Source organism: Lonchura striata, chromosome 15 (assembly GCF_046129695.1).
Source record: "Lonchura striata isolate bLonStr1 chromosome 15, bLonStr1.mat, whole genome shotgun sequence".
NCBI lineage: Eukaryota > Metazoa > Chordata > Aves > Passeriformes > Estrildidae > Lonchura > Lonchura striata.
The window spans coordinates 2,130,844-2,158,541 of record NC_134617.1 but is presented as its reverse complement, the minus strand read 5'-3'; the positions used below and the strand labels follow the sequence as shown (position 1 = coordinate 2,158,541).

The 27,698-nt window shown below is 53.7% G+C and overlaps 1 protein-coding gene across 2 annotated transcripts in view; it reads right to left on the bottom strand.

The window, feature by feature from the left end:
• SH3PXD2B (SH3 and PX domains 2B) overlaps window positions 1-27,698 on the bottom strand; it is a 65,312-nt gene that overhangs the window by 4,062 nt on the left and 33,552 nt on the right. The window contains exons 4-11 of one of the 2 annotated variants that reach the window (XM_031506023.2): window positions 26,606-26,682; window positions 21,773-21,864; window positions 14,737-14,762; window positions 7,120-7,254; window positions 4,966-5,070; window positions 4,274-4,357; window positions 3,023-3,140; window positions 970-1,196 (exon numbers count right to left, since the gene is read on the bottom strand). In XM_031506023.2, coding sequence (XP_031361883.2) covers window positions 970-1,196; window positions 3,023-3,140; window positions 4,274-4,357; window positions 4,966-5,070; window positions 7,120-7,254; window positions 14,737-14,762; window positions 21,773-21,864; window positions 26,606-26,682 — 864 coding nt within the window. The remainder of the gene's footprint in view (window positions 1-969; window positions 1,197-3,022; window positions 3,141-4,273; window positions 4,358-4,965; window positions 5,071-7,119; window positions 7,255-14,736; window positions 14,763-21,772; window positions 21,865-26,605; window positions 26,683-27,698) is intronic. The other variant, XM_021532124.3, reaches the window with a different exon arrangement.

Below are 27,698 nucleotides of genomic sequence, written 5' to 3'. Positions count from 1 at the left end.
TCCCAGGGAAAGGAACCTAAAGGAGGCATCCATTAGCTCAGAGCCCAGGTCACCCACAGGTCTCAAGGGCTTCCCAGCTTTCAGGTTCTCCTGGGAAATGCAGCTGAGGTGACCACGTGAAATTATTTTTGCATTGCAGGACTGACCCAGAGGACACAGCCTGCAGAGGGGTTAAGATCACAGAATCCCAGAATCACGGAATTGCTGGGGTTTGAAAAGACCTCAAAGCCCTTCCCATTCCACCCCGTGCCATGGCAGGGACACCTTCCACCATCCCAGGCTGCTCCCAGCCCTGTCCAGCCTGGCCTTGGGCACTGCCAGGGATGCAGGGGCAGCCACAGCTGCTCTGGGCACCTGTGCCAGGGCTGCCCACCCTCCCAGGGAGGAATTTCTTTCCGAAATCCCACCTTAAAACTCCTGTCAGTTTGAAGCCATTTTCCCCTGTCCTGTAAAACATCCTATCAATATTTCAGGCAGGCTGAAACACATCTGAGGCTGTGTTTGCAGCCCACCTGAGGCCGTGTTTGAAGCCCACCTGAGGCCGTGTTTGGAGCCCACCTTAAGCTGTGTTTGCAGCCCACCTTAAGCTGTGTTTGGAGACCACCTGAAGCTGTGTTTGGTGCCCACCCGAGGCTGTATTTGGTGCCCACCCCAGGCTGTGTTTGGAACCCACCTGAGGCCATGTTTGCAGCCCACCTTAAGCTGTGTTTGCAGCCCACCTGAGGCTGTGTTTGGAGCCCACCTGAGGCTGTGTTTGCAGCCCACCTGAGGCCGTGTTTGGAGCCCACCTGAGGCCGTGTTTGGAGCCCACCCGAGGCTGTATTTGGTGCCCACCCCAGGCTGTGTTTGGAGCCCACCTGAGGCTGTTTTTGGAACCCACCTGAGGCCATGTTTGCAGCCCACCTTAAGCTGTGTTTGGAGCCCACCTTAAGCTGTGTTTGCAGCCCACCTGCCCTGCCCAGCACTCACTGCGTCGGATGTCGGCGCCGGGCAGGGGCCGGCTCTCCAACCTGCCATCCCTCTGGCCGCCCAGCCCGTCCTTGTCCCTGCTGGCCAGCAGCTGCTGCCTGGAGATGCCATCCAGCTCCAGGGCACTGCAGTGAGCCGAGGAGCCCGAGCCCAGCTTCGGTGGGAGCACATCTCCATTGCCCTTCCTGAGGTAGGAGGCAGGGGCCCAGCCCTCCTGGCCCTGGTACCTGTGGGGACAAGGACAGCAGGGTCACTGCACAGAGCCCCTGGGACACGCCAGGGATGTGAGCCCAGAGCTCAGCACACACCTTGGCTGAAGCTCTGGGCAGCAGGAGCTTGCCAGGTTCTCCATGGCACCAGGAGAGCTCCCTCATGGCTAATGCTCCCACACAAGCTGGCCCAAGCCAAGCCAAGGGCTGGGAATGCTGTCAAGCCCAGTTTTCACCTCAGCAATGGCACCAGTTCAGGAGCGAAGGGCTCTGGCAGGGAAAGCAGAGGGAAAAACAAGAGGGCTGCTGCTGGGATTGATGTACCTGGTCTTTGGAGAGACCTCTTCCTGCTGGAAGCCTTTCCCTGCTCTAAATCTGTTTAGGAGAGAAACCAGCCCTGTGACCTGATTGAAAAACCACATCCACAGTGCCCCTGCCATGCAGACCCTCCCCGCTGGCTGGGCTGCAGCCACCTCCTCCAGATGGCACCAACTCCCCAGCTTGGAATTGCCTTTCCAGCTCCTGTGGCAGCTCTCCTGTGCCTCAGTGGATGTGTTTCTAGGGCTGTCCTGCTGCCAAGAGCACAGGTTCAGCATAAGGTTAAGAAAATTGCAGAAAACTGAGCAAGCCCGGCCGTTTGCTCGACCACAGAGAAGAGAAAATGAGCTTCCAGCAGAAAACAACCCTCAGCTGGGGATGGGCTGGAGCCTTTGGCTCAGCAAGCCCTGCACACAGCAGAGCTGGCCCAGACCTGGCCATTCCCTGCAGGAGCCTCCAAGGGAGCCAGGGGATCCAGCCTGCCCTGGGACATTCCTGGGATTTCCCACCAGCAGGATGTGACACCCCAGTAAAGCTCTCACACCTTGGCTCTGCTGGAGGACACAGCTGCCTCCCAGAACAGGAAATCAGGGCACTTCCAAGATTTTCAACCAAAGCTGTGCTTGAACATCAAATCTGTCAGGATGGAGAGTGTCAGAACTCCAAATGTCCTTCAGACATTTTTGGAGGTTCCAGGCCTTGGTCAGAAGCATTTGAGACCCTGGCAGGCAGCTGGAAACAGCTGTGATTTTGGGTTTGAGCCATGGAATGATTTACCAACCTTGCAGGTGGAACAAGAAGTCACAAAAGTTTAGATATTAAAGTAGTCACAAAGTAGAGGGAAGAATTTTTGAGTGCTGTACAGGGGGGTTTTAGCACCTGTCCAGGGGGGTTTTTACTTTGTACATGGGGGTCAGAGGTTTTAAGATGGATTTGGGATTTGGGCCTGACCTGTCCTCCCTCTTTCTCCTTCCTCACCTCCATGTTCTTGGTGATGTTGGCACTCACAGATTGGTTTAGAGTAGAAAATCACCATTTAATATAGGTAACAGGCATTGGGGAAAAACTGTAACCATGCAACACGTAATGTACCATATAAAAGATAGAAAATCACCATTTAATATAGGTAATAGGCACTGGGGAAAAACTGCAAACATGTAACACGTAATGTACCATATAAAAGAGAGCAGCAGCCCTGGGTGGGAGAGAAGAAGCAGTCGGGGTCAGAGAGGATGTCAGGGTGTGTGTGTGCCTCTGCCTGAGCTCTGAGCAAACCACAGCAGCCCAAGGAGAAAATCTTTTAGATAGCTTGCAATAAACTGCCTTGAGACCCAACAACAGAGACTGCTGAGCCTTTCTTTGGAAGCTCGGGTGGGAGGAGAGACTTTTCCAGCACTCGGAGCCCCTGAACCAGGCCTGGGTTTGGTCAGAGAGAAATGGGATCTGGAATTCTGCCCTCCCCAGCTCCCAGACTTGCCTTGGGACTGGACATGCCACAGCCCCAGCTGCAGTGCCTGGGACAGTACCTGATTTTCCACCAGCCCTCCAGGTTCTTCTGGATCACCACCACCACGGCCCCTTTGTCCAGGTTCATTTCATCCTGGTCTCTTGCAGCGTAGGGGTAAATAACCGTGTACTTCTCCTCTGTTGGGAAGAAAGTGAAGTTTCACAGAGGAACTGTTTGATGGAAACTTGGCCTCAGCTGACAAATGGCTATGAAGTGCTTTATACAAATGCAAATTCTTGTAATTTAGGTGCAAGCACACAGAGGTACATGACCATTCAAAGGGAAATGACAGTGAAATGTATTTGGAAATATAAACTTTGGTGAGCTGCTCTGGCCCAAGAAGCTCTCTAAAACAGTTTGTCCTCACCCTTAGGACTAAAGACTTTTCACAACTCATCACAGAAGTGCTTCCATGTATCCATTTCAGCTCAAATTTCATTCTCAGAATCTTTAAAGAGGAACTATCCTCTGTAAGAGAAGAGAAATCCCACAGGCATGAGGGGCAACCCCATGCACAACCCCACTCAAACTGCTCCAGAGCAGCAGATCTGCAGGAACGTCACCATTTAACCCCCAGGACATTGGGCAAAGCCATGTGGGGAGCCTGGAGAAAAGCCTGATGTCCTGTCCATGAGAACAAGGGATGGTGAGCAGGAATATGGATGTTCTTCCCTTCAGGAGGAAGGAGAAACATCCAAAAAGCCATGCAGACATGCCAGATAATAAATGGGTCCATCCACCCTCTCCTCTCCCTCAGCTTCCTCTCTGGAAGAAACATAAGGAAATAATTGCCTGTGCCTTGGGAGTTCCACAACAGGGTGAGAGCCAATCTGCCTCCAAAATGCAGCCCTCTGGACTTCCCTACATCCCCACCATGTGGGTTTGCTGCATTTACCTTCTGGGAGTGGCACAGCTCTGATTTCCCACCCCCTTCACGCAGAGGAGACCAAGCTGGATGTGTCCTGTCACATCCAGCCAGAGCTTCTCCTCCTGAGCCCACCTTGAGGCACCAGCCCAGGTCACTGCAGGAACTCAGGCAGCAGGTGCAAGAATCCTGCACGTGTGTTCTGGGGAAAGCAAAAACTGCAGTTCTGAGCCCAAACAAGACGTGAGAAGGAAGAGCTGAGAGAGGAGAGGGACGTGCACACGAGGGAAGGCTGGGGAGCAGGGGTGGCCCGCTCTGAGGCTGACACATGCACGGCAAGCCGACATGCACACAAGGCTCCAAGCACAACACAGGGGCAGCCAAAAAAGTCTCTGTGTGCTCCACCTTGACCCCAGCCAGGGGTGTACAAGTCCCCAAGAGTCCGGCGGCGGCCAAGGTGCCTGGGCAGAGACCAGTACCTCCATGGCACTGGGAACAGCATGGTTGGGAAGCAGAAGGACAAGAGAGGACGTAAAGAGGTGGCACTTCAGCTCCAGGAGGAGACAGGGCTGACACAGAGAGTCTCAGCTGGAGCCCTCCCCAGGCTGAGCGCCCCAGATGAGGGGCTGAGCCAGCTACTGCTCTGCCTTGGGCACACGGAGCACTGGGAAGGACGGGTTATCCAGGGGCACCTGGGATTTGCTCCCAGGGCAGGCTGGAACCTTGCCTTTCCCACGCTGTGTGCTCCTTGCTCTGCACGTGTTGAGGTCACATGCATTGTCCAAGGACCTGGGCTTTGCTCCTCCTCCAGGGCAGGTAAAACAAACATCTCCCTGGGCTGAAAGGAGGCACTGGGGTGAGTGTTCCTTGGAGGTGGCACCTCTGTGGAGGAGCAGAAAGGCCAGTGGATGCACCACCAGCAGCCAGCTGCCCAGTCCTGCTGCAGCACCAGGCAGGCGGGACCATTTTTGTCCCTTTTCCCAGGTTTTGTTCCTGGGTTTTGCTTCCCCCAGGCTCGTGCCCTGCCCCACTCAGGGAGGGTGATGCAGTGCCTCCAGCAGAGGAAGCTGGGGCAGATGCCTCCAGCAGCTTCTTACCTTCATCAGGCTGCATTGAGAACTCGTCCTGGACTCCATCCTGGGCCTCCAGGCAGGTCGCTGGCACCCAGCCTTGCTCCTCCAGCGTGCTCACAAACCACCAGCCTGAGGAGAAAACAGCAGGAGGCTCAGCCAAGGGCTCACACCAGCCAAAAACTCCCTCCCTCCCTCCAAACCACATGTCTGGGGGTCTGTGACCCCTTTCTTGCATCCCCACGGGAAGCTGGGGTGACCCCCAAAGCAACAGAGCCAAGCACAGCAGAACTGCAGCTGAGCGACATCTAAAAGTACAATTCCCTCCCCAGGAAAACCAGGAGAGGCTCTGAGAGCTGAATGGCTCCAGCCACTGCGTTTGCTTTCGGTTTTTTCTGCCCCTTCATGGTTCATTTTCCCTCAGTGTGGGTCAGCAAGCCTGAGCTAATTAGCAGAGATGAATGCCCTGTGTGTGAATCGATAGCCGAGTCCTGCTGCGCTCGCCTTCTTCCCATTTGTGGAAACAGCAGAACTGAAAAGCCACGAGCAAATGCAGGATTTAAAACATCAGCTCTCCCAGGGGAAGCCCAGCCAGCTCCAGAGAGGCCACAAGCAATTCTGGGCCCCCCTGTGTGTCCAATCAAAACCAATGCCTGCTGCTCGTTATTAAAAGCACAAGTTGTGTCTTTAGGGGGGAAAATAAAGACTGAGTATTACCCTCAGAACCCCCCCAGCGAGTCATTGAGAAAGACAACCAGATTGTCAGGGAAGGGAATCAGCTACCTGCATGGGAGGGAAAAGCAGGGCTGGCCTTTGAGAAATAAATTGTTTTCCACAGCTTTTGAGCTGGCTGTGCTAATCGTTTCATTTGCTTCAGGGTTGCTTTTATTTCTGTCGTTCTCAAACAGAGCTGCTGGTGCAACTGATCCTCTGGCGACCAATAGTTAAAATCTATTTTCATTTAATTCCCCCCAACAAGCAACTTCTGTGAGCTTCAGGGAATAAATTCTCCACAAGCTGGGTCTACAGCATGGCTCAGTCCCTTTGCAGAGGTTAAGAGCAAGTTGCAGTTTTAAAGCAAGCAAAGAGCTCGGCTGCTGCCCACAGGAATTGTGAAAATGCACCAAGGGGGCTTTCATGGTCCCCCTCTGTCCCTAAAACCAGCCTGCCAAGCCCAGGGATGGCTTTTGCCCTCAGGACACACCAGGCAAGTTTTCCAGCACCAAAAGCACCAAGCAGATGATAGTAAAAGGGTTTAAAATCATGGGGATTTAGGGTTAAAAGGAAAATTAAGCTTAGTAGGCCCTGAAAAGAAAATAAATACCCTGAGTACAGGAAGACTTTGTACCTTCCTAGAACTGCACCTGTGCAGCTAGTACATGATAAATGATATAATTGTTAGATGTGATGATTGTTTAGTAATTAAATGTAATTACTGTTTAATCGTAAGAATAATCATGAGAAACTGTGGTCAGGGATCTAAGAAAGAGCACGAGAAACTCGTGGCAATGTATACAATAGAACAATCTAAGTTTAATAATTAATATGTGAGTTATATAACAATAGAATATAAAATACGTTCAGCTCGAAAGCCATGTTGGAGTCAGATTTGGGTTGGTAGCCCTGATTCCCAGAGCTCTCAATAAAAGCACCTGCAGATAATGATACCCTGTGATTCTGTGTGTTCCTGCACGCTGACACAGAGACTGCTCGGATGAAGGCACGGGGGGAATTCAGCCCTGAGTGTCACCCTGATTCTTAAGATTTTCTAAAGCCTTCTGAGTTTACGTTCTGTTGGAGAACTTTCCCACACAATTTTTATGCACAACATATTGTTTTGCATTCTTTTATGGGGGTGGAGAACCTGGATGTACTAGTGGTTTGTCCAATGTCTTTGGAGAGGTGGCCCAATCTAATGTCACCTTTGGGAAAGTATAAAAGTTGGATTCGGAGAATAAAATTTCTTCTTTACCTTGCAAATAGCAGGTGGCTTGTGTTGTGCTTTCACGTGTCCTATAGTGACACTGAGAGAGCCCTGCAGCCTGGCCACACTCACAGAGCAGAGCTGCTCCCTGCACAGCCCCCCGTGCCCGTGGCATGCCTGGGGGCTGAGCTGCTCCAGGAACACACGGACAGCCCAGGACTGCTCCTGTGCAGCCCCAGAAGCCCAGCTCCCTGTACCTGATTCGTTCTTCTCAATGATATCCACCACCTGGCCCACGCACAGGCTGATCTCCGAGCTCTCCTGCTTCTGGTAGTCGGCCACCACGACATACTGCTCCAGCACCAGGGGCTCAGCCGAGGCACAGTCAGCTCCTGCACAGCGAGGGGGACAAAACCGACCCGTGTGCCAGGTCAGCGCTGTCCCCAGGGCACGGCCACCACCACCGAGCAGCTCCAGGACACCCCGGGGACCCCAGCGTGACAGGGGTGAGCCAGAGATTCGGGCAGAGTGAGGGGGACAGAGATCAAACCAGCAGCCAGGTGAGGTGGGGACAGGCAGCTGAGACCTGCTGCTGCCTGCCAGAGCCATCCAAGCAACCTCCACCAGCCACACCCCAGCCTGGACCTGCCTGGGGTTTTGGGGACCCTCCTGTGCACAGGGGCTGCCCCAAACCAGAGCCTGCAGCAGGTTCTGCTGGGCTGAGGAGCCCCAGAGCCCCACTGGGAGGTGTTTGTAGGACAGGAAAGAATCCCCTGTCCCACAGCCCCACTGGGATGTGTTTGTAGGGCAGGAAAGCATCTCCTGCCCCACAGCCTCACTGGGAGGTGTTTGTAGGGCAGGAAAGCATCTCCTGCCCCACAGCCTCACTGGGAGGTGTTTGTAGGACAGGACAGGGCAGCATCCCCTGTCCCACAGCCCTGCTGGGAGGTGTTTGTAGAACAGGAAAGAATCCCCTGTCCCACAGCCCCACTGGGATGTGTTTGTAGGACAGGGCAGCATCCCCTGCCCCACAGCCTCACTGGGAGGTGTTTGTAGGGCAGGAAAGCATCTCCTGCCCCACAGCCTCACTGGGAGGTGTTTGTAGGACAGGAAAACATCCCCTGTCCTACAGCCCCGCTGGGAGGTGTTTGTAGGACAGGACAGGACAGCATCTCCTGTCCCCCAGCCCCTCTGTGCTCAGCCCCTGGCTCTGCTCTGCTCCCTGCCCCGCTCCTCCTGCTGCATCCCGGTCTCCTGGCAAAAAAAAGGGGAAAATACCCCAGGGAAGGGCAGAGGGAGCAGAACACAGCGGGAACAAAGCGCTCCTGCGGCCAGGAAGAGGCGAGCCGGGAGGGAGCTGCGGGGTCGGCGGAACGGAGCTGGACCGGCGGCAGGTGGCACTGCGGGATAAGCCGGGAGAACCACGGGATAACCGGGACACCGGGAGTGCTGCGGGATCACCGGGAGAACCATGGGATCCCGGGATAACCGGGAGTGCTGCGGGATCACCGGGATAACTGTGGGATCACCGGGATAACCGGGAGTGCTGCGGGATCACCGGGATAACTGTGGGATCACCGGGATAACCGGGAGTGCTGCGGGATCACCGGGATAACTGTGGGATCACCGGGACACCGGGAGTGCTGCGGGATCACCGGGATAACCGGGAGAACCATGGGATCACCAGGACACCGGGAGAACCGTGGGACAGCCGGGACATCGGGAGAATTGCAGGATCACCAGGACACTGGGAGAACTGCGGGATAACCAGGAGAACTACGGGATCACCGGGAAAACTGTGGGATAACCGGGAGAACTGCGGGATCACCGGGAAAACTGTGGGATAACCGGGAGAACTGCGGGGTCACTGGGAGAACTGCGGAATAACCAGGAGAACTGTGGGATCACTGGGAGAACTGTAGGGTCACCAGGACACCAGGAGAACTGTGGGATAACTGGGAGCACTGCGGGATCACCGGGAAAACTGTGGGATAACCGGGAGAACTGCAGGGTCACCAGGACACTGGGAGCACTGTGGAAACACTGGGACACCAGGAGAACTGCAGGATCACCGGGACACCGGGAGCACTGTAGGGTCACCAGGACACCAGGAGCACTGTGGGATAACCAGGAGCACTGTAGGGTCACCAGGACACCAGGAGCACTGTAGGGTCACCAGGACACCAGGAGCACTGTGGGATAACCAGGAGCACTGTAGGGTCACCGGGACACCAGGAGCACTGTAGGGTCACCAGGACACCCAGGAGCACTGTAGGGTCACCGGGACACCAGGAGCACTGTGGGATAACCAGGAGCACTGTAGGGTCACCAGGACACCCAGGAGCACTGTAGGGTCACCAGGACATCAGGAGCACTGTGGGATCACTGGGACAACGGGAGCACTGTAGGGTCACCAGGACACCCAGGAGCACCGTGGGATAACCAGGAGCACTGTAGGGTCACCAGGACACCAGGAGCACTGTGGGATAACCAGGAGCACTGTAGGGTCACCAGGACACCAGGAGCACTGTAGGGTCACCGGGAGGATCTGCAGACAGGACCGGGCCACCGGGATGTGCCACATCCATCCCGGACACGCGGGAGCAGTGCCCGGTTTCTCTTGGCAGCACGTTTTCCTCCAGTACACAGCTCTGGCTATGGATCCCCCCGGCCTGGTACTGCCCAGGGGCACCTCTGCAGAACTCCCCGCTTACCCTGCCACCACCCCACAAACCGGAGTGTGCCCCTCACACAGCACTGCTCCCCTGCCCCACGCGCCAGGGAGCACCAGGGCTTGGCACCGTGTCCAGCTGGGCATTCCCTCCGTTACCCCACGGGGCACTCAGGTACCCAGAGCACCACAGCACTTCCCCGTCTGCCTCCAGAAACGTCCAAAAAGCACCAAAATCTCAAAAAAATCTTGCCCAGGACTCGCCTGCACCGGGATGAGAGAAGGTGAAGGTACAGGCAAGGATGGTGGCAGAGTTTTTACAGCCCCCGGTGGGATGAAGTGCAGGGAGCCCCAGGAGCAAAGGGAAAGGGGAGGCCACCAGGACAGGGACTGGGAAGGAATCAATGTGCCACTGGTGAAAAAGAACTTTAGAAAGGGATTGTGAAGGGTGTCAGGATCTGCTGCTGTACCTGGAGCCCTTGCTGGACCCAAAACTTTGTTTCCTAGCAGACACAGGAACTTCTCCGTCTCGTTCCTATTTCATGCCGAAGGGGGAACAAAATGTTCTTTTGCTAAGTGAGGAAGATAAGCAGGTGTATTTTATTCAACCACTATTGGTGAATGTGTGTGGGAGGTCATTAGAGGCCCTGGTACAGGTTCCTTGAGGTCCTTTTGGGGTTCCTTGAGGTCACTTGGAGTTCCCTGAGGTCACCTGGGGTTCCTTGAGGTCACTGGAGTCCCTGAGAGGGGTTGTTTTAGCTCATTTGGGGTTAATGGAGGTTATTGGAGTATTTTTTAATTGATCCAGGGGTTACTTGAGGTCATCAGAGGCTCTGATCGGGGTTACTTGAGGTCACAGGGGTTACTTGAGGTCATTGGAGTATTTTTAAATCGATCTTTTAAATTGATCTCTAATGCCCCAGAGATTTGGACTTCTCAACTGGAAGAAAAGGATGGGAGGCCTTGGCTATCAGGAGCCACCTACAAGGATTACTGGGCTAATACGAACTCTCATCGCCGACTTTATTCTCTGTATTTACCTGCCACACTTGGTGCAGAGACCAGGAAAAGTCAGGAGGGGATGTTTCAAATGTTCCAGGTTGAAAAGTGGAGTTTGTAAAGACAAATTGAGAGATAAGAGGAGGGACTGAGAGGGAAGACGTGTGCTAAGGTGCTATCCTCATCCTGAAGGACAAGATTTAGCAGGTCCTCAGGATTCCCAGGATGTTCTGCTGCCTCCTGAAGTTCTCCTGTTCACAGGGTCACAACCTCTCCCAGCTGCTTCTGAGAATGCCAGACCACAGCCAAGATTTAAATGAACCAGTGTTCATTTAAGTGAGTGTCTGCAGGGCTGTGTTATTTAAAGGAAGAGGCAGGAAATTGTCTGTGTCCATAAACAGCACTCTGCAGAGCTCCAGGTGAGCTGGCCAAGTGCAGAGGGTCTGTTCCTGCTCAGGAAAGCTTCCTCCACACCAAAACCCAAAGGTGGGGCAGCAGGCAGAGTTAAAAACAGTCCTCCAAAGTGAATGGTGGATGCTGGGACTGTCTCTTCTAGCAGCTCAATTAAAGGTTTGTGCTTAAAGCGATCTGAGGATCTACCCAGCCCCTGAGAGAAGAATAACAACTGCAGGAAGAGATAAGTACTCCCCTTTCTGCCTCCCTGGCTGTAATTACACCTGTGCCTCTGAGGCTATTCGTAGTTTCAGCAGCCAATTCTGGATTCTCCAATGTACCCATTAAACCAGCAAGAGAAGTGGTAAACCGAGCTTGGAGGAAGAGGTAGGCGTTAATTTTGGCAGCATCTTCACCTGGCCTAATCATCCTCAACCACAAAAACACACCCTGGAGTGAGCAAAGCGTCCTGAGCACGGCCAGACCTGGGCTCCTCAAAATAGCAACGGTGCAAAGCTGCCCAGGGAGGTGGGACACAGCTCCAAAGCTCCGAGCTGGGGAGGGGAGGAGGAATCTGTGCCCCCAGGAGAGGGGTTTGCAGACAGCTCAGGCAGGAGCACAGACTGTGCACCCTCAGCTGGGACAATGACACAAATGTGGCCGAGGGAGGGAGAATCCATCGAGTCAAGGCACCACGGAGGTCCCTGGGCTGGGCTTGCAGAAGTGATGCTGGCCCGGGTGCAGGAGAGGCACCCGGCACATCCCAGAGCAGCAGCCTCGCCCTCAGCCAGCCCAAAAATCCTCACAGGTTTTGTTTGGCCAGAAATGGCCTTTCCCCCAAGGGCTGAGATGTACAAACCCAGCAGGAGATCTCACAGATACGAGGCTGCTTGTGATGCTTCCAGCCTTTCCAGTTTCTGGCTTTGCAAGTGCCAAAAGTGAGGAATTTCTGACAGAGCTTGGACATCGGTGCTCCCAGAGGGAAACAAAGAGCTCAGCACTGAATTAGGGGTACAGATATTTGGGTTTGAAGCCTGTTGTACACTCCAGCCTTGGCCTAATGCATCTCCCAAAAATGTCAGACCCAGAGGTCTCAGGACAGCCCCTCTTCTCCCAGACCTGAGGGGTTTGGGATGATCAGTTCTGCAAGGGGGATGGACCTTCCTCCTGCTCTCACATGAACTGGGCACTGGAGGCTGTGCTGAATTCTTTGCAAACCCTCTCAGCTCCCCAGGGATTGTTCCAGAATTTGGAAAACAATCACATGGGAATGCCATTCAGCAGTGGGGTTTCAGACAGCTCCCCTGTGGCTCCCTCACTGCCTCTCCTGCAGCCTGGGCTCTCTCTACCACGGCGGGGACATTCCTCAGCACAGCAAAAGGGACGTGCAGCTAAAAAAACCAAACTGGCAAAGGGGCATTTGAGGTCTCTGCCAGCCTCCCTGGGCAGCTCCACCCAAATATAAACTCTGCAGGCAGTTCCAGGCTCGCCTGCACCAGCCCGTGGCTCTCCATCTGTGCTTTCTGTGCAACTGGGAGAGGCAGAGAGAACAGAAATGCTCCAACAGGCAGGGCACTGATGGCATCACTACTTTTAGACACCTCAATCAGTGGCTAAGGCAGAGGGGTGGATTATCCCCAAAGTCTGGGGATAATCCACGCCCTGCAAGCTGCAGGCTGTGCAGGGCCCACCCCTCAGGCTCAGGGGAAAAAAGCTAAGCAAAGAAAGCAGATTTTATTCCCAGTGCTCACACACACCAGACCCTCCTCGAAACTCCAGATGTCACCTGAGTCTCGTGGCCACCACAGGAGCAGCACTTTAACCCACTCTGCATCCCAGTGTTTGCTCAAACCCCATTTCCAAACTCGGCTTGCTGCTGCCAGGACCTCAGAGTTCTTTCCAACACTAGTCAAGAGCAGCTCACCCCCTCTCCAGCAATTGGGAAATTGCTTTTTGGGCAATCCTCATGATTTCTGTTTGTTAGCAGCTGTCAGGTGACCCCTCCTCAGGGACATCCTGGATTGAAGGAGCATTTTTTGTGCCTTGCTGTATATTTGCTACCTCAAAGCAGGCCTGGCTTGGGGACCCAATGAACCACCAGGGATTTCCTCAAGGTTCAGAAGGAGTTGGGGTGACAGCAGCTGAACCAAATTCTGTTTCTGCTGCCAGGAAATGCAAGACAGTGAGATGAATCTCTGAACACGTCTGGCACGAGACAACAACCCTGTGTAAGGTTACTGAGAGCAAACACCTTTCCCTGGTGGCTGCAGCACCTCCTGCCCTGCCAGAGCAGGCTCTGCCTTGGATGTTATCCAAACTCTTCTTTCTCAGTGGAGAACTCCTGCTTCTCCAACAAGCAGCATCCTTAAATTGAATTTTTCCCTCACTGAGCTGAGTTATGCAGCAGAAATGTTTTTCTTCTTCTTCTCAGCCCTAGAGAAGCCTCCCCTTCTGTTGCCCCCAGCACTTCAGAACAGAGCCAGGCTGTGCTGGCTCATGAGAGTTTAAAATGACCAACCCAACGTCCTGCTTGGACAGAGAGCAGTTAGAGACTGAGCAGAAAATGCTGTCAAAGGTTTTAGCAGGTTAAAACCACTCAGCCTGTGAGAACAGATCAAAACCAGGAGCCACCAACAACACCAGAGCTTCCCATCTGCATCCCAGCACCAGCCCTGGGACACCATCAGCTCCTGAAGGAGGAGGACCTGCAGCTCCACTGGAAAAGGAAGGGGAATCTCCGAGTCCCTCCTGTGCCTCTCCTCTCTCCTGCAAGGGGAACTCATCCACTGCCAGTGAGTTTGCTCACACAGGCGATGGCAATGCCAGCTCCCTGGCCAAAATCCTTTCCAAAATCCTTTCAGCAGGATCTCCACGCAGCCAAAGCTCAGACCTTCCTTCCTAAAGAGCCTCACACGTTTCTGTGCCTTCTGCAGCTCCAGGAGCTGAAAGATGCCTCCTTAACCCACAGATCAATTCTGCCCCTCCTTCCTGCTCTTTTTGGGAAGCTCAAATAACCCTCAACCACACCAACAAGGGGGTCTTTCAGAGATGTCCCCCTCTCTTGAGGAGCCAGGGTAGAGCATCCCAGACCCTTTTTCCTTCCCAAGGCTCCCAGCTGGTGCCATGGTGAAGGAGAACATCCTGCTGCACCGGGAGACCTTCAGCCCCTCCCTGCCCCCTGAGCAGCTCAGACACTCCTCTGCACTGCTGAAATTTGGCATTCCCACCCCTGCAGACCTTCAGCAGGACCTGGGGCACGTCCCCTGCACGTGGAGCTGCACCAAGAGCCAAGCCCCAGCCCCTGTGCCACCACCCCGTGTCCACCAGCCACCACAGAAAGCCACAGGGGACGGGACAAGGGTGGCAAGGGTGGCAAAGGTGACAAGCTTCTTGCCCCCCCAGCTGAGCAGGTGTCCCCCAGAGAAAGGCAGAGCAGAGCAAGGGCAGGAGCAGCTGTTAGTACCTCTCTGCAGGAAAGAGGCCGTTCTCTGGATAAGCCCTGATGGGGAACAAAAGGATGGGAGACAAGGCATGAGGCAGGGAGGGGATGGACTGGAGGTCCAGCAGTGCTGGCAACACCTCCAGGGCAGTGCTGAGAGCTCTGACCCACCTTGGGGAGCAGCACAGAGGCTTGGGGAATATGGGATGGGGGCCTGGAGGCTGCAGTGGATCTCACTGGGATCAGAGTGGATCTACACTGGGGAGCAGAGCAGGGGCTGGGTTGCCGTGGGGCTGGGACCTCATCCCACAGCAGGAGAAGTGGGTGGAAGGAGGAGTTGGTGTAACCAGCAGAGAGGAAAGCAGTCCTTACCAGACCTCTTCTTTCCAATGGGCTCCCTGAAAGAGAGAAGGAAGAGTGTCAGCAGAGCCAGGGGACAGCTGGGGTGTTGACAAACCCACCCAGGAACGCAGACAGTGCTGCCTCTGGTGGGGCCACTGACCTCCCTCAACCAGCCAATGTCTCCATGGGCATCACCCACCTGCAAACAGCCCCTGCCCCCATCCTTTCAATTCATAATTTCATGTTTTGTCCTTCCCAGGGTGAGCCTGGGTGCTGGCCTGGCCTTGCAGCTTCCACCGAGCCCCTTGGCACCACCTCAGGGACCCATCCATGGAAGTCCCAATAAAATGAAATAAAATGCAGCCAGGATGGAGTGGAAACAAGCTGGACATTGTTACAGAAACTGGAGCCTGTTGAGTTCTGAGACCACAGACTGTGCAGAGACCTGGACACCACGTCCCAGGTGCAGACACCCTCAGGGGAATCTGTGGGACAGAGCACCCCAAAGATTTCCCCACAGAGGCAGCACTGCAGAGCTCAACCAGAGTTAATTAACAAGCCCCATTAAACTTGACCCAGTTCAGAGGTACCACAGGGAAGGGAGGCAAAGCACGGGCAGATGAGCAGGCTGGAGATCAGCAGGTGGGAATGGCACCCTGGTGCTGACGGGAATAACTGGAGGCTTTGCCCTGCCTTCTGCTAAAGCCATCACTGTAACTCATCCCCTGCTTCCCTTCCCTGGCTGCTCAGTCTGAGTGAGGGGGCAAGGAAGGAGCTGCAATTCCACTTTGCTGCTGGGATGTTCCTGGCAGGGACACAAAGAGCTGCAGGTCAGAAGAGCAGCAGCCCCAGCCCAAGCACCTCAGAGGGGACAGGAGCTCAGACAAGACAGGAAACAGCAATAAACTCCTGGCAGCATCTCCTCCTCCTCCTGGGATCCCTGAGGAGCAGAGAACAGCAGCAGAGCTGATGTGCACGGATCCCTGGCAACTCATGTCTCCAGCAGAAGGGAAGGAAAAACCACTCTGCCTTCCACTGTAAATCTCATTTAGCCCCAGCCACGGCAGAGTTACACAGCACCAATGCACAGCTGTGACAGGGGGACACCAACCAGCCCCAGAGAGGTGCAAAAACCCAGGAATGCTCCTCCAGCTGCTTCCCAGAACTCTGAAGGCAAAGGTTGCTGTGTGACTGGAGCCTCACTTAAAGCTCTGAGCCAACACCACATCCCAGTGGGCTCAGCCCAGTGTCCTTCAAGAACCTCACAATCCCCTGAAAGGAAACTCTGACACATGGAGAACTCTTAGCACATTCAATCATCCCCATGCCACTTTTTTTTTTTAAGGAAAAGAGAGTCAGGTTTCTCAAACATCTTCTCTAGGCAGCATCCCTGAGGATCCAAGGGTGGGAAGGAGTGAAATGGGGAGCACAGAGGTTGAGCAAAGTGAGCAGACTTTAAAAATAAATTAAAAACAAATACACAGAGGCTGCTTTTCAACAACCTGTAAGACAACTGTTAAACAACTCACTGCAGGATGCTGGGGACACTGAAATTCTTCATGGACTTACAGGGTCATAATTCAGGCAAGAAATGTTAATTCAAAGTCATCAATTATAAAGCCAGGTCTAAGGAAGATTTGTTACAATCTGGCTTGAGTTTATAAACTTTTTCCTAAGGCACATTTGGTGGCTGCTGGACCAGGCAGGTCCCAGAGCTGCAGGGAGGTGGCCCTGAGGTTGTCACACAGAAAAACCCACCTTGCAGTGGGACTCACAGGAGAAAAATGCCCCCAGATGTGGCTTTGGGGACCTCAGCACTGCCTCTGCTGCCACAGCCAGCTCGTGGAATAGGTGAAGGACTGGAAACCCAACACAAGGAAAACAATTCCAGCTGCTGCAAACCCACACAGGAGCCACATCAAACGGGACGGATCTGAGGTCAGCATTCCAAGAAAACATCTCTCTCATATTAAAAAAAACCGTCTCTTGTAAAAAAAAACCAAAAAAAAACCCTCCTGCTGTAATACAGTAATGCCTCCAAAATAGCTGTCAGGAGGGGGTTCATCTCCTAAGCATTCAGCAAGCTTGGAGATGTTTGGAAAATTTATGGAGGCGAGGAACAGGGTACAAGAGAGCCCTTGTTTGGGAGAAGTGATGTTTAGCAAATGCTCCAGCAGCACTGAAAGGAGCCCCTGTCCCCACACTCCAGGGCCACTGCAGAGCTGGCCAAGCTGAGCCCTCAGGCTCAGAACCTGCCCTGGTAGCTCAGAAAACCCCAGAAATGTGGCATTTCTGTCTGCTGCCAGCCAGGACAGGCAGCTCGCAGCAAAGGGAAGGAGGAGGCTGTTTTGGAGCTGGGATCCAGCCTGAACTCCTGGTGAATGTGCACATGGGGATCAGCAGAAATGCAAAACAACTTTGTGTACAAGCTGTGATCTGTCTGCAGAGCAGGACACGACCCCTGAGCTACAAGCCAGCAGGAATCCTCATCCAAACCAACATCCACCAACTCATGGGTCTCTGGTCCACCAGCAAAAGCTCCTGGAGTGGCTTCCTGCAGCCCCTACCACCTACAGCAGGGACAAAGTTCAAAGGAACAACTTTTAAAGTGTTTTATACATGATGGGCTGCACAGCTCCCCAAAAAACCCAGTGAAAGATGCTTTTAATTGAAGAGGTTTCTCATGGCCAGGGGAGCATCCCATGTCCAGGTGTGGGAACAGCACCACGACAGCCCCTTCCCCACCACATCCCACTGGTAACTGTGGGCAGTGAATAAATAACTACTTGGCAATGTTAATAACTAGTTACTTGGTAATATTAATTGGTAATAATGTAATTAATTGGTAATAACTTGGTAATATTATTAACTAGTTAATGGTTAATATTAATAATGTATTAATTAGCTATTAGGGCCTTGCTTCTCTACAGAGTTAACCTGGGCTCCCTCATGTCCCAGAGCTGAAATTCAGCTGGAGGAGAGAGCAGCTGAATGCCTTGACTCAGCAGTGGCTCCGTGCCCAGCCCCTCAGACTTCCCCAGCCTTATTCCAGCACCTCTGCTGTGGTTAAAAACAGCTCTGAGCTGCAAGGGGTGGCTGGGAGGTGAGGGGAGCACACTCCCACCTCGGCAGCCCAGCATCCTGTGCTGGTCAGACCTGCTGAGGGACGTGGGGAACAGGAATTTGATGACTTCTGTTCTTTGAAGCTGCAGGGCTTCCATCCAGCACCGAGGAGAAAAATCCCACATCCCTCAGATTGCTAACTTTACAGAAATTTCTTTTTTTTTTCCATAACCATTTCTCTTCTCCCCACTTCCCTCACTGCTCTTCACAAATTCCTCTGGATTCAGCCTCGTTCTGCCCCACAATGGGCAGCCCCATGAGTTGGAAACAGTGGATAATTCCAGTCCAGAGCTTGCTGGACATGGATCCACATCACAAAAGCCACCAGCTGTCACTGCCAGTAGAAACCCTGCCACCTCCCTCTGCTCTCCTGCTTGATGTGATACACAGAAAAGCTGGGGAAGGGGAAAGAGGGGATGGAGGGAGGGCTTCACCTCCCTCTCCCACCCACCAAATGCTGGAGACTGCCCCAACTCCACTCCTGGCTGTGACATCCTGCCCAGCTGGGAGCAGTGGGGGAAGGAGGAGGAATAAACTCAGAGTTTGACCCTTTTTCTCTCCCTGGGACAGGCTGGGGCTTGGAGAGCAGGGGGGAGTTTGGGAAGGGCTGAGGACTGCTCGTGTTGTTCAGGAGCTGCACTGCAGGAAAAGCAGGAGAGCCCTGGCTCAGCCCAGGAGTGCTCCAGATCCAGGGAAAACAACACCACAGGGGCCTGGAGAGAAATGCTTGGGCTGTCCAAGCTCCTCTTTCCATTCCCAAACACTGCCAGAAACAAGGACTGAATTCACCCTTTGCAGTTAAAGCAGAACTCCACAGACTGCAGTTAAAGCAGAACTCCATGAGCTGCAGTTAAACCAGAATTCCATGATTTGCACTTAAATCAGAGTTGCACAGACTGCCATTAAACCGGAATTCTACAAGCTGCAGTTAAACCAGAATCCCATGTCTTGCAGATAAAGCAAAATTCCATGAACTGCCATTAAATCAGAATTCCACAGACTGCAGTTAAAACAGAATTGCATGAACTGCAGTTAAACCAGAATTCCATTATTTGCACTTAAACCAGAATTCCGTGATTTGCAGTTAAATCAGAGCTCCACAAGCTGCAGTTAAAGCAGAATTCCATGAACTGCCATTAAATCAGAATTCCACAAGCTGCAGTTAAATCGGAATTCCACAGACTGCAGTTAAAGCAGAATTGCATCAACTGCAGTTCAAGCAGGGCTCCAAGGACTGCAGCCAGCTGTGGCCCCTGGCAGGGTGTGACACCCTGGGGTGCAGAGGGATGTGTGGAGCCTCACCTGCACCCAGACAGGACAGCACAGGGTGCACCCAACAGTGCTCACAGACACGTCCCCATCACTGCCACCAGCTGCCACCCTCGTGGGCAGCATGAGCAGAGGCGTCAGCCAGGGAAGGGATGGGGAGCAGGAAGGCTCCCATGAGAGTGCCTGACCAGTCCTTCTTCCCCTCCCTCATTCCCACCTTTCAGCCACCCAGCATAAAAATATTTTCCTTTTTTTTTTTCCCTCCTTTCCCCCACTCTGTTCACGGCCTGGCTCCCTTTCAAATTCCCGGAGCAGAGGATTTCTGTGCTGGATGAAGGATGACATCCGGCCCAAGCCCAGACACGTCTGATCACGGCTCCCACCTCCTTAGTGCTGAGCTGGCAGCAGGCCAGCCCTGGGAATGGGCTCCCAGTCCCTCCAGAGGAGAGAGTCAAGGACTTTTATTAATTAACATTTTGAATTGTAGCTCATAAATACCCCTCTGGCATTCGGAATGGGATGGCGACACAACGGGGATGTCCTTGAGATGCTGTAGGGTTTGGCTGCTGGAGGCAAAGGGACAAGGGGCACCCACTGGGTCCCTCTGTGTGCTGCAGGCTTGGCTCTCCTCCTGGAGAGGAGCAGGCAGAGAAGCAGCACATTCCCCATGGAGAGGAGGAGAAAAGGATGCAGCACATTCCCCATGGAGAGGAGGAGAAAGGGAAGAAGCAAATTCCCCATGGAGAGGAGAAAGGATGCAGCACATTCCCCATGGAGAGGAGGAGAAAGGGAAGAAGCACATTCCCCGTGGAGAGGAGGAGAAAAGGATGCAGCACATTCCCCATGGAGAGGAGCAGGCAGGAGAAGCAGCACGACCAGCACTGGATTCAGCATCACCTGCTTGCCCACCCAGCCCTGCAAAGGCCAAAACTCACAAATGCAACAGAATTCTGCACCCTGTGGATCATCCCACCACCAAAATGTGTTTGGGACTGGGCTCCAGGCAGTCCCTTGTCTCTCAGAGCCCAGGCAGGGAGGTGACAGGGCACTGGCCCTGATGGCTGCAAGGACACAGGGCTGGGAGCTCCAGCTGCAAGCACAGCAGCTCACAGGGCTGCCCCACTCAGCACCCAAAGGCCTCCCCCCACACCTGATGCTCTGGCCACAGTGCTCACCCTGCCTCATTTCTGGCTCAGCCTAAAAGACAAATTAAAGGTGAGGAGAGCGGGTGTGAGACTGAAGCTGCCCTTCCACCCCCCGTGGCTGCAGGCAGGTCCAAGACCTGACTCCTACTGCAGAGCAGCTCCTCCTCCTCCTGCAGGGCTCAAAGATCTGTCCATAGACAGTGCCCCACACCCCAAAAAAAAAAAAAACCCTGATATCCTTGCAAGCTCATCTTGCCCTGGTGTCCCTTGCTTGTCCTTGGGACAATCCATCCCTGAGGGATGACCTCCTCTGAGGGATGACCCATGGGGCAGCAGGTTAAGTGGTGAGCAATAGCTGGGCAGGACAGATGAGAGCATCAGCAACAGCAAGCAATTAGTTAATGGGCTCTGGGGCTCTCAGACCAATCTCATCAGTGACCACGAGCTGCAGGAGAAACGATGACAGGCCAAGCCAATAGAAACAGGAGCCAAAGGAGGAAAGAGGAATGGGGGAAGGGGGAATTAAGAGAGGGAATGAAAATAATCAAAAACCCAGGGAAGAAGATGCAGTCCACACAAGCACAGAACTGAGCTGAAGACCTGACAGGCTCAGCTGATGCTCGGGGGAGAAAAACAAAATCCCTTTATCTTCCTCTACACCCTTCCAATAGAGAATGGTGTCAAATCAATTTATTGCCTTTCCCCTCTCAATCAATCAGGCCTCCCCCACTGCTCAGGAGCCGTGTCACATGCAGCAGGGAAAGGGAGAGCAGCAGAGCAGGACACGGAGGCGGCTGCTCAGATTTGTGCTGCTCGTGATCAGTAGGAGATGGGTGGCTCCTGGCCAGAGCAGCTCACAGTCACAAGACTTAGAACCACACCGAGTTGCATAAGGCACGCAAGATTCCCTGCAAACCTTCCTGGCTTTGCCTGGAGAGGCTCTGGAGTGTTGTTATGTATGGGGCTCGTGGATATGGCTGAGGGAAAATGCCCTTCCAACGAGGCAGAGGTTGGTGCAAATGTGTGAAGCGAGGCTCTCCAGGCTGATCGTGCTCCTGAGTGGTATTTGCAAATAGAAGGGGGCTCAGGAAGAGACCAACACTTCATGGGGTCCCAGAGAAGTGTTTCCACTTCCCCACTGGACAAAGGTGTCCACACTGAGCTGCAGAGCTTCTCCACCAAAGTCTCCAAATCCCAGATCTGCGACTGGGAATTGCTCATCAACACCAGAGTGATGGATATCACCAAGTCCAGGGCAGTTTGTGTCTGATCACATCCCAGTTCATGTCTCATCACCATCCCAGTTCATGTCTCATCACCATCCCAGTTTGTGACTCATCACATCCCAGTTTGTTTCTCATCACCATCCCAGTTTTTCTCATCACCATCCCAGTTTGTCTCTCCCATTCCCAGTTTGTCCCCCCCATTCCCAGTGTGTCCCCCCGCATTCCCAGTGTGTCCCCCCGCATTCCCAGTGTGTCTCCCCGCATTCCCAGTGTGTCCCCCCTCTCCCAGCAGTGGCTCCTCACTCTTTTGGGGGGGTCAGGTCATCGGGCCGTGTCTCGAAGAACTGCAGCACCTCCTCGCACTGGGAGATGTAGGGGGGCAGCTGGATCAGAGCCTGGGGAGCAAACACAGACAGAGGTGATGGAAACACCCAAACTGTGCAAGGAGCCCAGGGAGGTGCAGGGACTGGGACAAGAGTGGGGTTCCCAAGCTGGAGAGAACCACAGCCAGCCCAGAGAGCCCCACTTCCACCCACCACCCCAGCCTGCTGCAGCTCAGACTAAAGGGAAACAAGCAGAGACTGGCCAGGCCCTGCTTAGCCAGCTCCAGCCTTTTGGGCAGATGTTGTGCCAGGCTGAGAGCCCCGGGGAGTCCATCCAGCCTCCCAGCTCAGCCTGCCAGCCTGGAGCAGCCATCCTTGGGAAAGGCTGGGCACTTTACACGTGGCAGACTCTCAGTGCCACCCCAGCACATCCTAAAAATGCTTCCCTGGGCAATGGCAGCTTGGGCAGGGGCAGGGAGAGAAGCAAAGGAGGCAAAAGCACAAGACAGCAGGGCTGGGAGGCTGCTCTGCTGCTGTGGAATGGCAGGAGATGTAAAATTCCCTCTGCTTTCTTTCCCTTCAGGGAATCTATAGTAAAAAAGCTTCAGCAGTAGGACCTGCAGGGTGAGAGTGCCTGGCTGGGAGGGCAATGGATAAAGGGAGTATTTAAAATCAGGGAGCAGAGCTGCAGCCTGACTTGGAGCAGATTTATAACCAGTTTTCTGTGCAATTCCTCCTCCCCTCTGCCTGCTGTCCCAGCAGTCTCGTGACAGCAGCGTGGGCAAAGCAAACCTCCCCTCATTTCTCTCCTGGAGACAAAACCACAGCTGCAGAGCCTCGGGGTGACCACAGAGATCAGATGTGGCTCCTTACTGCCCCGAGAGCTGGCCCCAGAGCCCTTCCAGCACCGAGCAGCCAGTGCCAGCACAGCAGGCTGACAGACCACTAATCATGGGCCAGACTGAACGGGATCATGTGAGGCACAGCAGAGAGAAAACCACTCCCTCCATGGCTTTTGGGCCCAGGGAAGGGCTGTTCAAATATCAGGTTTTGCATGGATGCCATTCCCATGTGGTACCACTGTCCAGCTCCAGCATCCCATGACCTAAGTGATTCCCCCGTGCCAAAACCCCGGGGATTTTGTGGCCTGGAGAAGGCTCAGTGCCCTCTGAAAGGAGGGGATGGTCCCAGAGCTCTCCCTGTGCTGGGAGAGGAGGCACAAAGCCCACAGCTCATTTTTCAGGATGTTCTGAAGGAAGCCCACCTCGGGCTGACTCTGCTGAGCCAAGCAGGCCACCCTGATGTCTGTCCCACCCCTGGCCCTGACCTGGCAGGGCCAGCAGGACACAGCTTTGGTGCCACAGCACAGTCACCTTTCCCACCCTGCTGTCTGCAGGCCTGAGGAGAAAGCTCCAAAAACAGAGGATCTCTGGTGGATTAAAATCCATCCTGCAGGCACTGAGAAAGGATTTTCTTTCCTTTCTCAGAGCAGCAGTGCTCTCAGTGGGCCACACACTCCCTTTGGGGTGGAGCATCACCACTCCTTCATCAGCCCCCCTCTAACCCTTTCCCAAAATCCCTTAGACAGGAGGAAGGCAGGTCCCACACCACGAGGAAGGCCAACAGATGTGGAGCACAAAGAGAATAAACTGGAGAAATGGGAAGGCATTTCAGGCCTCTGCTCCCTCTCCTTGCCAATCCCATGGTTGTCTGAAGTCCCATCTAGCAACTCACTGCTCTAACCAGCTTGCTCTGATTCCTTCGCTGCTTTTCCTGCACTTTATCTTAAATTACCAAGTTTTTAGGAGCTGGAACAGAGCCCTTCAGCAGGAGCAGTGCCCTGTGAAAGCAGTGGCTCCCCCACTTGCTCCTCTTGCCTGCTTCCACCCCAAATCTCACCCATCCTCTTTGCAGAGAACAAAGACACCCAACTTCCCTCAGAGGAGATGGCAAATAAAGCAGAAACTTTCACACATCTTCCTCCTGCCAATCCCTTGCTCGTTTTCCATCTCTGCAGCCCCTGGGCAGTCCCACAGCCAGCTCAGCTCAGCTGCTTTCCGGGTAAGCAGCAGCAGCTCAAGGCCAGGAGGGAGAGCTGGGAACTCCTGGTGATGCATTAACAGGAGGAGGAGAGCACAGCTCCCTAAGTGGGTCATATAACATCAGCCATTACGTCCCTCCTCTTAATTCAGATGGCTTCATTATATTTTATGCCACTAATGGCATCGCTCTGAAAGAGGCAGCTGAAGCATTTTATCACTGAGGGACCTTTTCTTCCCCAAAATGGGATTTATGGCCGTGCCTGTCTGTGTAGCTGACACAGTTCACAAGGGCCAAGCACCACCAGCTTCCCCCAGGACAGCTCAGAGCACACCTTGCACCACACCTCCATCACTCTGCCCTCAGCTGCTGGCCTGGCCCACAGGGATTCCCATCTGCAGCCCCTCTGCAGAGCTGCCAGGATGCATTTCCCAATCCATCTCCATCCCTGGAGTTGTTATTCCAGCCACAGCCCCCCTGCCACGGGCCTGGCTGAGCCCCAAACCCCACAGCCTCCCCCCACCAGGCAAAGGCACTGCCACACCTCCCTCACCTGAGGGATGGCATGGGGATTTCACCATTTCCCTGTGGGAACCCAGAGCTTCCCTCTGGCTGCCCTGGCAGCTCTGGGACCCTGGCAGGGGTCAGGAACCCCCCTGGACAGAGCCCCCAGAGACACTGGCTGTGATCTCTGCCCATGGAAAAGAGTTTTCAATCTTACAGGATCAATTACCAGCTCTGAGGGTTTGATATAAGGAATAATTAAGTGTGGCATGGGTGCAAAAATAAAATTTTAGGATTCCAGATTAGGGGTCCAAAGGGGACAAGATGGAGGAAATTGGGTGTGCCTTGTCCTTTTTCTCCTCTTTCATGCCCTCCATGTCTCACTGTGGTGTTGGCATTTTTCTGTTGGTTCAGGCTGGGCACACACTGTCCAACGTAGGTGACAGATATTGGCACATTATTGTAAATGCAGCCCAGGGAGTTTCTGGTATTTAATGTTTGTCACATCCCACTGAGGGCAGAGCCCCACACGCTGCCCTGCAGGACAGAGCTGGGCAGGGCAGCAGAACATGTGAGAGATAAACAGAATAAACAACCTGGAACCAGCACAGACCAATTATGGCTTCTGCTTTGGCAGCGGGGCTGACAGACAGAGACTTTCTACAATCTCAGAATCATCAATAGCTCAGATTCTGACATTCCCCTATCTTCTCCCATGAGTTTTACAGGTTTTGCATAAATTTCCAACAACATTCAGACTGGATTTTGGAGGTACCAGTCCGACCATGGCTGCTGCAAGCACTAATGCACATCTCTGACATGACGAGATGTGACACACTGGATTTGTGTGAAAATAGCTTGTCATGGACTTCAGTATTTTGTTTCTCCTGCCAAAAATAAATCTGCCCTAAAATCATAATTTCCCTTACACTTCAGCCCAGTTTTATATCCTTTAAGAGTATGGAGCAAATTGTCTCAGCCTTCTCTCTGTTCCAATAATTTTCTGAGGTACAAGTCATCTTACCCTGTTTTTGTAACCAGCAAGTGGAGTCTGCATCCCAGTTTGGAGCCACCCCACCATCCTACAGCTCCAAGTGCTGTCTGCCGCATCAAACAGAGGCCTTTTCCCAGAAGATGGGAAAGGAGGAGCTGAGTCCCTCAAACCAATGCTGCATGGAACCATTTCTCTCCAAACCTGTGGAGATGGACACAGCCAGGTCCTTTGCAGCCCTTCCGGAGCTGGCTCTGCTTTGCAGCTGGAGAAGGGACAGAGGAAGGCAAAGGCCAGCAGCAGGGAGCAAGCTGCAGTGGGCTTGGGCACCCCTGAGCCCTGCAAGGCCAGGTCCCCAAGCCCCCAGCATGGATCACGAGGAGGGAAAAGCTAAACTCTGTGTCACTCTGTGTGACTCTGTGTCACTCTGTGTGACTCTGTGTGACCCTGTCACTCTGTGTGAGTCCGTGTGACCCTGTCACTCTGTGTGACTCTGTGTGACTCTGTGTGACTCTGTGTGACCCTGTCACTCTGTGTGACTCTGTGTGACCCTGTCACTCTTTGTGTGACCCTGTCACTCTGTGTCACTCTGTGTGACTCTGTGTCACTCTGTGTCACTCTGTGTGACTCTGTGTGACCCTGTCACTCTGTGTGAGTCCGTGAGACCCTGTCACTCTGTGTGACTCTGTGTCACTCTGTGTGACTCTGTGTGATCCTGTCACTCTGTGTCTGACCCTGTCACTCTGTGTCTGACCCTGTCATTCTGTGTGACTCTGTGACTCTGTGTGACCCTGTCACTCTGAGTGAGACCCTGTCACTCTGGGTGACTCTGTGTGATTCTGTGTGACTCTGGGTGACTCTGTGTCACTCTGTGTGACTCTGTGTGACCCTGTCACTCTGTGTGAGACCCTGTCACTCTGTGTGACTCTGTGTGACCCTGTCACTCTGTGTGTGACTCTGTCACTCTGTGTGACTCTGTGTGACTCTGTGTGACCCTGTCACTCTGAGTGAGACCCTGTCACTCTGGGTGACTCTGTGTGATTCTGTGTGACTCTGGGTGACTCTGCGTCACTCTGTGTCAATCTGTGTGACCCTGTCACTCTGTGTGAGACCCTGTCACTCTGGGTGACTCTGTGTGATTCTGTGTGACTCTGGGTGACTCTGTGTCACTCTGTGTGACTCTGTGTGACCCTGTCACTCTGTGTGTGACCCTGTCACTCCGTGTGACTCCGTGTGACCCTGTCACTCTGAGTGAGACCCTGGCACTGGCAGCCTCACCTTGCAGTACTCGTCGATGGGGATCAGCCGTTTGACTGCCACGTCGCGGATGTGGCTCCGGCGGAACAGGATCTTCCCTGAAACACCAGAGCAGACAGGGGCAGGTCAGCACAGCACTCTGGGATCACTCTGTCAGGACCTTTCCCTGCATCCCCCTTGCTCCCAAAAGCACATTCCCATAAAAGCCCACTCCCTCACACGGATTAAATACCTCACCAGAATCAGGCACAGTGCAAGCAGCAAGGACCTTCCAGGAGAGGGGAAACACCTCCCAGCAAACTGCATCCCCCTGGTCTCTCACCAGTGTGCAATGATGAGGAGCAGCCCAGAACTCACAGAATCACACAGCCACCAAAGCACACCTCTCTGTTTGTCTCTAGGGTGGACAAAATCCCTGGCAAACACTGGCAGGACATCCCTTGTCCTGTTGTCCAGGTGTCCAGGTCCAGTGTGGGCAGCAGCCAAGCCAGAGGGTTTTTCCCTGTGCAGCTCCTGGTCCTGGAAGCCACAGTGTCTGCAGCTCTGAGTCAGACCTATAGAATTTTCCTTCCTGTCTGGGGTTTATTTTTGTTCTCCATTAATGGGATCCTCTTGCCACTCCGTTTCCTCCCCTCTGGCTCATGGTACAGGCCTCTTTCCTTTGAAGCCTAATGAGTCCTAAATGCTTCAAGCTGCTCTCTCAGAGAACAGCTTCTCTGGTTTAAGGAGACAAATGCCATTAGCAGACAGGGAAACAGATCCCTGATCAAAAGGGTTGGTACTGGCAGCATTCCAGACCACTTCCCAAGGCTCCAGGAACTGGCACTGCTCTGCAGCACAATCACCTGGAAAATTGTGGTTTGGGGGGGTGGGTGGCAGTGAAGTTCCCTCAAGTTCCTCCTGGCATCTCCAATACCACATGAAAGTGTTTTTTGTGCCTGGTTGAGTTTCCAATCCCATCCCTGAACCCAAGGAGAGTAACAACCCCTTCATTTATCAATGGGGTCACCACAGGGCAGCCCAGGAGCCAAACTCCCCTCACTCCACCCTTGCAAACCACGTGAGAGCAGGGAAAAAGCACTTGGGAGTCACACCATGGCTTTGTCCCTTTGTC